At 52.4% G+C, this 9,999-nt stretch overlaps 1 protein-coding gene across 2 annotated transcripts; it reads left to right on the top strand.

Annotated features, from left to right (window-relative positions):
• Positions 1-989: 989 nt before the first annotated feature.
• Positions 990-8,364, top strand: LOC117435837 (zinc finger protein 319-like). 2 transcript variants are annotated; one of them, XM_034073390.1, is made up of 2 exons: positions 990-1,567; positions 3,019-8,364. In XM_034073390.1, the coding sequence occupies exon 2, from the start codon at positions 3,392-3,394 to the stop codon at positions 5,045-5,047; it is 1,656 nt and encodes a 551-aa protein (XP_033929281.1). In that variant the 5' UTR covers positions 990-1,567; positions 3,019-3,391; the 3' UTR covers positions 5,048-8,364. The 2 variants fall into 2 exon arrangements, with proteins under 2 accessions (XP_033929281.1, XP_033929280.1); XM_034073389.1 differs by having other exon boundaries at positions 990-1,577.
• Positions 8,365-9,999: the final 1,635 nt, after the last annotated feature.

Genomic DNA, 9,999 nt, shown 5'->3' with positions numbered 1-9,999 from the left:
TGAAGATTAAAAGGGGAAAAGTTTAAGAAGAGGAAGACTCATTTACTTCATCTTGAAGACCCCTGCCCATGACCAGAGGGGGGCACTGTGCAGGCGCAAAGGACCTTCTAGCTCATTATAATACGAAGCGGGGATAGATACTAAATACGTATAGGTGTATCGAGTAATTTAATTCATATGTATACCTTAAGAGAATAAATGTAGAGGGAAAAACGACCCTGGGTGTGCATACTTTGGAGAAGCTATCCCCATGCACTTCAGCACTGAATAAAAGCATACCTACTTTACAACTTTAAGAAGTTGTGGAGTTTTTCTGCATATCACCACCAGACAGTTAACATCCTTACTCTCATGCACAGGGCATGATACAGAAGTCACAGATTTGTACTATTCCCATTCTCAACAAGCTCATGTTCAGCATGTGAAGTATGAGCAGCCCAGAGGAGACCACTTCAGAACCTAACCTTCCTGTGCCTCTTGATTTGAGGTGAATATTTCAAGGACCTCTCACAGGTCAAGAACAAGCTGGCACATCCAGACTGGCAGGGAAGTACTGGGAGATGCCTCACCTTGTAGAATGTGGGAAAGTCAAATTCCCTACCTGTGGGTGGGTGTGGGGGCAGGCTGCCCAGCTGCTTACTCACCTGGTCTTGTTCTGATTGGTGTAAACCTTCACTTAGCTCCCGCCGCCCAAGGCCCACATCGTCGCATTCACTTGATGTGGGGAGGTCCCTGCGCGCCGCTGCTGCGGTGCTCCTCTTCCTCTGAGCTGCTGTATCCCACCAAAGCTGCCCTCATGTCCCCGCCGGGCCCTTCTAAATCGCTGCTGCCAGTTCCTCCCCCCGGTGCCAGCGGGGATGCTGTTGTCGGCGCAGCCCAGCAGGGGGCAGCCTCCGCGACTCGTCCAACCTCTGCCGCCGCCGTAGTTGGTCTTGCTAGCTTCGATCACTCTCTCCCTCCCTTCCTCTCTTCCTCTGTAGCCGCCGCCCGCTTCCGGTACCGGTGCATCTTTCCCTTCCCTCTGTCCTGGCTCCCGCCGCCACGAGGCTTGGGTGGAGAGCGGGCTGATAGGGGCCTTCCACCCGCCGCAGGTTGGGGGCTTGACCGCTGCCGTCGCCGCCTTTTGTGTGGGCCTCGCCGGGGCAGGCAGGGACACCCCCACCCAGCCCAGCACGGGATTTCTCACAGCGCGGTGGCAGGGTAGGACGTAGGGCATCGTCAGCGCGCCGGTCAGCGGGACCGCGGTAGTCGTCCCATGGGGAGAGGCGAGCGGTGGGGCGGGCCTGTCCGCGGACTGTGGCGACGGCCGCTGGCTTTCGAGCTCCCCGGCGACCCCCGGGCCCGCCGCGCCGTTCCCTGAGGCGACCTCTGTCTTGGCCCGGCGGTGGAAGGCGGAAGAGGGCCGCACCATGCCGGAGCAGGCCGTGCTGCGGGCTGCTGTTCCAGTTTGAAAGTACCTCTGAGTTATTGTCTGCTTTCCCGGAATGGTTGTTTTTTCTCACCTCCCACGGAGGAATGAGTTAGGCTCGGAGCTGGCGCCTGCTCGGGTACCCGTGCAGAGCCCTCGGTAAGCCAAGGTTGGTATTCCGCGTTTTCCCCATCCTCCGTGGGTTTGGGGTGCTGTGCTGACATGCTCCTGCCATAACGCTGCCTGAGGGGAAAGGTGGTAGCCGGGCTGAAGTTATATATCCATCCCATCGAGCTCGGTGCTAGGGATTGTAGCTGCTAGCCCTCCCTCTGTGTCCACAGGGAAGGTAAGCTGTGTAGGAGAAAGAAGAGATCTCGTCTTCTGGCAGGGCTATGATGGAACCTTTGGCATTTTGTTACCCAAAATTTGCTGGTGGTCAAAATAATTCAGTGTCCCCACAGGCAGAAGCTGCCCAAATTGTGGGGAATTATCTGGCTTCAGCTGACAGCTGGGGGAGGTGGGAAGTGGGTTTCTCTAGTGCTTGTTATCACTTGGTTTTGAACACAACAAACACCTTCTTGGAAGACCAGGGTTTTACTTCCCCTGGGTGGGGGTAGGTGGGTTGACCCATTCCTGTCTGTGCTCTGATGGGGGTTAGGGGCTCATGGTCCAGGCTGTTTCTCACCAAGGCTTGGACCCTTTCTCTATCTTGAGGTGTGTTGGCTCTGCTGCTCACTGGTGAGTTTTACTCTTCTAAAGTTTACACCAGGTTTTCCTGGACATCTCTAGAAAGACTAGAACTTTTTAGTGAGCTATGATATTCTGCAGTAAGGCTAGGTAGCAGCTCTGGTGTAGGTTATTCAGTTCCAGTGTACTTCTGTTCCATGGTTTGGTAGGAGGTTTAGCCAAGCTATTGCTTTAACACTTCTTATATCTTCACAGCAGGTTCTGTGCATAATACCTGTGGGTTCTGCGTTTTGTTTGTGTATAGGATATCCTATCCACAAGGTGAAGGCAAGCCTTCACTCTGGTCCTTCCTAGTCTATAAGTGTTGCTGAGAGAGAGAGAGGAAATCTCTTACATACATCCCTTGTGTATGTGCCTAATACCCAAGCTGCATGAGGAGCACAACTGCTTCACAGGGGTGTTTCAGCTGAGGTGGGATCAGTTTGGGATCTGCATCAATTTCTGTAAAATCTAATCCAGTAGCTTCTTGATTACACAGCATTTGGTGTACCTCAGCTCGTGCAGAGACTAGTGTTCTCAGCCCATGCCCCCAGCAGAGCTGGGCAATACATCAACTGACAGCAGCCAGGGTAGTGGCTTTGCTGTCTGGGACCTGGGCAGGTGTGCTGCCTCTCGTGAGAGAACATGGCTCAAACACATGCCTGACTGTGTGGGCAGAGCCTGACCCTCCCCAGGTCCAGTCATCCTTCCTCCAGCAGCAAGGTGGGGAGTGGGGCTCTGGTTCTGGTCAGCAACTCCAAACTTGCCTCCTGGCAGCTTTGCAGGGACACAGGAGTTTTCAAAGTGAGCTGTGGGGGGAGGATGACTGGAGAGTTGCCCATCTTTCCTCCGAGACCTGACACAAGCTGTCTTCTTCCTTGCAGAGAGAGCTGTTCCCTGGGCTGCTTCCCTCACCCTTCCCAAATGTGAGCACATCACAGCCAGCATGGAGAAGGACCTCCTCTTGTCTTCAAGGCACTTGCTTCTGCCTCCTGTTCTTTTGATGAAAAAAGAAAAAGCCAAACCAAAGTAGTCCACAAAGAACTTGTGCTGATCCAAGGAGGAGGCTCTGGAGTCTTGGTAACTTCTTTTGCTTCTCAGGATCCTGGCTGTGGTCTGGATTTTCTGTCCTTGACTTTAGCAGATCAGCTACAGGGAATCAGGATCTTGGATACTTTCAATTTTTGTTTTTAATTGAACCCTTTCCACCAAGAAACTGAAGCTGTTGCTGCTAAAATCCCGTGGTTTTTCCCAAGCATGTCAGAAAGCTGGCAGCAGCAACAGCAGCAACCACCACAGCCACCGCAGCAGCACCACACTGGGGCAGCTGCCCTCCCAGAACACTCCATCCCACCCAGCACTGCTGACAACCCCTTGGGCTGTGCTGTCTACGGCATCCTGCTCCAGCCAGACCCTGGTCTGCAGCACCAGCAGCACACCTCCCTTCAGGCTGGTGAGCTATCCCACAAATGTGGAGTGTGTGGCCATGACCTTGCTCACCTCTCCAACCCCCATGAGCACCAGTGCTTGCCAGGCCATGACCGTTCTTTCCAGTGTACCCAGTGCCTAAAGATCTTCCACCAGGCCACTGACCTTCTTGAACACCAGTGCATTCAGGTGGAGCAGAAGCCCTTTGTGTGTGGTGTCTGCAAGATGGGCTTCTCCCTCCTGACCTCACTGGCGCAGCACCATAGTATCCACAATAGCAGTGCCATGAAGTGCTCTATCTGTGAGAAGACCTACAAGCCCCCCGAGGCAGAACATTCACAGCCTCTTGATGCCTCAGAGAAACCCTACAGCTGCTCCATCTGTCAGAAAACCTTCAAGCACCTCTCGGAGCTGTCTCGGCATGAGCGCATCCACACGGGTGAGAAGCCTTACAAGTGCACACTGTGCGACAAGAGCTTCAGTCAGTCATCCCACCTGGTGCACCACAAGCGAACACACAGCTCGGAGCGGCCCTACAAGTGCACGGTGTGCGAGAAGACCTTCAAGCACCGCTCCCATCTGGTGCGCCACATGTATGCGCACTCTGGGGAGCACCTTTTCAAGTGCAACATCTGCGAGCTGCGCTTCAAGGAGTCATCGGAGCTGTTGCAGCACCCCTGCATGCCCAGCGGGGAGCGGCCCTTCCACTGTGGTGAGTGCCAGAAGGCTTTCAGGCGTCCATCTGACCTGCGGCAGCATGAACGCACGCACAGTGAGGAACGGCCCTTCAAGTGTGACCTGTGCCAGATGAGCTTCAAGCAGCAGTACACACTGATGCGCCACCGCCGCACACACAAGGCTGAGGAGCCCTTCAAGTGCAACCTGTGTGAGAAGGGCTTTGTGCAGCCCTCACACTTGGTGTACCACCAGCACATGCATGGCATAGAAAACCTCTTCAAGTGCAACATGTGCCAGAAGGGCTTCAGCCAGTCCTCGGAGCTGCTGCGGCACAAGTGCATGCAGAACGCAGAGCGTCCCTTCAAGTGCGGCATATGCAACAAGACCTACAAGCGGGCCTCGGCACTGCAGAAACACCAGCAGGCCCACTGCTCCGAGAAGCCCCTCAAGTGCGCGCTCTGTGAGAGACGTTTCTTCTCCTCGTCTGAGTTTGTGCAGCACCACTGTGATCCCGCCCGTGAGAAGCCCCTCCAGTGCCCTGACTGTGACAAGCGGTTCAGGTACGCCTCGGACCTACAACGCCACCAGCGCGTGCACACCGGTGAGAAGCCCTACAAGTGCCCCTCCTGTGAGAAGGCCTTCAAGCAGCGTGAACACCTCAACAAGCACCACAGTGTGCATGCTCGGGAGCAGCAGTACAAGTGCATGTGGTGTGGGGAGCGGTTCCTGGACTTGGGCTTGCTGCAGGAGCACAGCATCCAGCACACAGCTGAGGGTGCCTACCAGGTGGCTGCCTGCTTGTCATGAGCCTTCTGCCCCTTGGCAGCTTGCAGCTTGCATGTGATGCTCCAGAGCCTCAGCCTCCCCTTCCCTCTCCTCAGTTGTAGACAGAGTTTGGGGGATATGGAAGGCACGCAGGCAGGTAAACTTTCCTCTGGCTTGTGTGGTTGCTATACCACTTGTATTGCAGGGGCAATGGATGATGTGAAAAGCTCGAAGGGGTGGAGAGGAAAGGAGGGGGAGGTGGGGAGAGGAAGCAATGCCTGTAGTTGCTTGGTGTCCCCTGGACTGTAGTTCACACTCTACCTGCAGATCTAGTGCTGGGAGCTCAGCTGTGGGCACCAGCCCTTTGCATGCAGCCTTTATTCCCTGCCCTGCCTGATGGGGTTGGTGTAAAGGGCTGGGTGACTCCTCCTGAGAGTGCTTGGGAGCAAGGCAGAGAGAAATGGCCCTCCCTTCTCCTGGGCTGCATTTCTCAGCAAGGAAGTAGCGGGATTCTGCTGCTGGGATCTCCCACCTTTCTTGGTCCAAGCTCAGTTGCAAGGACCAATTCATTAGTGTTTTCACTGCCCCGAACTCACCTGCTCTCCTTCTTTCTAGAGAGTAGAAAGGGAAAAACTGTGGGGGCTGCACAGCTCCAAAAAGCACTTTGGCATTGCTGCTTTTGCAGTTGCTGGCTGTCACACCCTGGTCCTGAGTGAGCCTGCCCATCCCTGCCAGCAGCACGGGGAGGAGTAGCAAGCGCCATGCCACTACCAGAGAAAGTGGTGAGGAGTGTCTCCATGCACTGCTCCTGACTGAGAGCCTGCTTCCTGAGGGACCCAGCTCTCCTGCCAGGACTTCTCCCCAGCCCCTGGGCCCCTTTGCACCGCTTAGGCCATTAGCATCTTTCCAGAGGCATCAGGCAAAAGGCCCTCCCAGCAGTTTGAACACTAAAGGGTGAGAACACCACTAATAACCTATGACTGAGAGGTGTTACCCTTGCCAACAGGAACCCACACTGCCACGTGCTAGGGGCTTGGTGGCTGATTTGCTGGGGAGAACCAGAGCAAGCCAGGAGCATCCATCCTGGCCTACAGGCTGGATCCACAGGGAGGAGAAGGTCAGCAGTGGGTAAAGGAGGAGTGCATTTTTCCCCCCTCTTGTGGGAGTCGTGTTTTACCCCTTTACTCTTTCTTTACCTCTTCTGTATTTTTCAGGTTTTGCACAGTTCTTGTAAACATCACTTACAAATAAATTTCCCTTAGCAAGGTCAATGTAGCCTCAGGTGTTTTCCTCTGTAGGAATTTGCTGGCTTCTTATGACTGAGAGACCTTTTACATGCCAGTTAGGTGCCTTGGAGGTTGAAGGTGTGCTCACTAGGTTGCCCATCAGCCTTTCCCTCTCTGTCTTTGGAGATATTAAGATGTTAAACATCCATCTGTGGAGATACTCAGGCCCTTGCTGGATGTGGTCCTGGACAACCTGCTGTAGCTGACCTTGTGCAATCAGGTTGGACAAGATGGTTCCCAGAGGTTCCTGCCTGCCTCAGCTCTTCTGTGCTATTGGCTGGCCCTTGTGTGAGGTAAGAGTGATGTGATAAGCTGTAATTAGTGAGCAGCAGCCAGGAAGTTGCCCATGTGCTGCACAGGTGATAAGGACAAGGTTAATAAATGTTGTACACAGCAAGTATAGGCAGATGAACCTTGCAGAGGGCTGGGCAGTGTCTGCTTTGCTGGTCAGGGATGCTCATCTAAAAGGTGGAGTACGGCTTTTGTTTTGAGGATGGTGAGGGGGGACAGGGACAGTTCAGTGACAGGTCTGACCCTGGGGCTCAGTCCTTTTCATCTGCAGCTTTAAGCAGGTTAAAGCAGACCTAGCTCTCTGCTGCCCAAGGAAGAGGGACCGATGGTTATCTTCATGCTGCCTCAAAGATGTAGAACTTCCAACTGAGTTTTGTTTGGGTTTATTTCCTTTTTTATTTTGTTTTGCCTTTTTTTTAAAGCAGTTTTTTAATATTAATTAAAAATACTGTATAGTTTAACTTGATGTCATACTGGATCTTTTAAACAAACAAAAGTGATAACTTGGATTTTTAAAGAGCTCTTTGGTTTTAAGTAGCTGGGTTTTGCTGTTTTAATATGTAGCAAGTTCAGTGTATGCTTTACTGCCAGCTAAGGAGTGTGGCACCTGCCCGAGCTCCACATAGCTGCCACTGGTCCCACAGAGCCAGGGGTTCAGCAGCAGCTAGGATCAGTGCCCAGAGCTGAGAGCTTGCAGGGAAGCTCGTCTTTAGTAGGAGCAGGATGTGAAATGGAGGCTGCTGGAGCCTCCAGGGGCTTTTGTGGTTCTGTTTCTGGGGCAGCTGCTGGCTAGAGGAGGGGGTTGGAGGAATTATTGGCATGGCCCCTGGGTGGCTGTGCCCTGCTCTCTTCCTTCTCCAGAGGCCTGAGTGGCTGGACAGCCTTTGGGTGCTTGGGGCAGTGTGCTCCAGGCACAGCTCTGCACCATACACTGGCCATGAAGCTGCTGGATCACATCCTCTTGGTACCCTCTGGGCACAGGGACTGGTGGGGAGCATTTGTTTCCCTCAAGCTGCACAGTTGGGAAAGCCCTTGTTGTCCCAGCAAAGAGCTCCAGCTCTGCTTAGGATGTGGCAGCAGCCAAGCAGCACCCTGGGCAGATAGAGCATCATCTGGTCTGCGTGGTCAGGGCCCCATGCCTGGGAGAAAAGGATGCTATGGGGAACTTGCTGGGGACAAGTTCAGGTCATCAACCAGTGCCTGTGAGTTGGTGCTTCCAGGTTCAGAAACATCTTGGTGCAATATTAGAGCATCATTAGGTAGGACTGGCTGTGGTGACTTGGTCACTTCTTGTTTGCTGCAGTGCGGCTGCCCAAATCCAGAAGCCCATGTTGGCTTCTGCTGCCAGACCTTAGTGCTAGTGGGTGGAGGACCCATGTGGACCAGGCTGCTGAGTGGCCACCAAGAGCCTTAGGAGTGTTTTTATTGGGGGGGTTCTAGTTGGAAGTAGCTGTCTTGTTTAGGGGTGGGCTGCTGGAGCAGGTTGAGCTCTGCTGCTGTACCTTTAGGTCCTGTTTTGACCTATGAGGTGATTGAAATGGCAGGAGGCACGTGAGTGTCAGGAGTGTGGTGCTGGGTGGGGAGGTAGGAGCTGGCCAGGGACCTACCACCAAGGGCTCTGTTAACTGCTGGTGTTTCCTTTTCAAACCAAAGGGCAGTTGTGGCCAAAGCCTCTTGTGATTAAAGTGTGTTTCTACTCTGTACTTGTGTTGCACTTCACTTCTGACATTTATTTCAAGAGACTTTGAGGCTTCATGCTGCCTTCACTTGGCCTCTATCATCACTCACTGCCCCCATCATGGTTTAAGCCCACCTGGTAACAAGCATGCAGCCACTTGCTCATTCCCCCTTCTTTCCACCACCACCCCCCCACCCCCCCCCCCCAGAGGGATGAGGAGAAAAATTGAAAGAATGTAAACCCCATGGGTTGAGATAAGCACAGTCCAGCTACTAAAGTATACGGGAAGTAACAAGGGGAGAGAAAATAAAACTAAAAAGGGAAGGGAAAAAAACCCAAGTGATGCCCAATACAACTGCTCATCATCTGCCAACGGATACCCAGCCTGACCCAAGCAGTGATCTGGGCCTTCTGGGTAACTCCCTTCAGTTTCTGTATTGGACATGATGTGCTGTGGTATGGAATACCCCTTTGGTGAGTTAGGGTCAGGTGTCCTTTCTCTGCTTCCTCCCAGCTTCACATGCCCCTCCTCACTAGCAGAGCAGGAGAGACTGAAAAGTCCTTGGTCAGGGTAAACATTACTTAGCAGCAAGTAAAAGCATTGGTGTTATCAGCATTGTTCTCAGACTAAAGTCAAAAATACAGCACTGCACTAGGTACTAGGAAGGAGAAAACTGTTACAGCTGAACCCAGGACAGTATCTACCCCTTATTCTGTACCATTCCTGTCATACTCAGATCCCACATTTTTCAGTATACCATCACTTTTGGTCTCTTGATATATATATATATATATTTTATATATATACCCACACAAAGCGAGAGATATTGTTCCTTAGTCCATGGACCATCCCTATAAAGCTGCTGAATTCATTCAGTCCATGATGTCAGGCTCCATCTCTTGTAACAGTCTTTCAGAGCAAGAGAGATGGTGTCTAGTGCTGGATTGTTGCCTGCTGATGACACCACTGAACTCGTCTGGTTTCATCAAAGTTCATTCTTTGTTGGGGTAATGATCTGAGGGAAGTCAGGGTCAGTTGATGGTGGCCTGAGACAGTTCTGGGAGACTTCCACTGCTGCTGTGTTATATAGCAGTTGACAGCATATAATTGAGTTCATTAGCTGTTTTCCCCCAAATTTAAATCCCCTTGAGGTACACACCAGACTTCCCCATCTTCATCAATGTATTACATGTATTCTGGAGCTTGTCCCTGTTCCAGTGCAGTCTGGATCAGACCATGGCAGATGGAAGGGCTGTGTTTCCACCCCTGGGGAAGTTGATTCCAAGTGTACTGGATGCCTCTCCAAGTAAAAGTGAACTGTGGCCTGCACTCTGCTGCCAAATTAATTGAGACAAATGCATTGGCACTGTTGTGGTTGTGATTGTCACTTGTTCTTCAATCTTCAGCGACCCCATAACAGAAGGATCCTCTGAGATACCAGGCAAGGTTGACAGCTGCTCAATTTCCTCTGTCTCCAAAGCAGCAATACCAAAAGCCCATTGGTACCCTTTTGGGTCTTTGAAGTACCCTCTCCTGTGACAGTCTATGCCAAGGATGCATGGAGCCTCTGGACCAGTCACAATGGGTTGCTTTTGCCACTCCTTCCCAGTTAGGCTGATTTCAGCCTCCAGTACAGTCAACTCTTGGGATCCTCCTGTCACTCCAGAAATACATATGGCTTCCACCCCTTGACAGCTTGATGGCATCAGGGTACACTGTGCACTGGTATCTACTAGAG

The sequence above is a fragment of the Melopsittacus undulatus genome, chromosome W, assembly GCF_012275295.1.
Source record: "Melopsittacus undulatus isolate bMelUnd1 chromosome W, bMelUnd1.mat.Z, whole genome shotgun sequence".
Lineage (NCBI taxonomy): Eukaryota > Metazoa > Chordata > Aves > Psittaciformes > Psittaculidae > Melopsittacus > Melopsittacus undulatus.
Note: the sequence above shows the minus strand (reverse complement) of the source record. Positions and strands in the feature narration are given on the sequence as shown.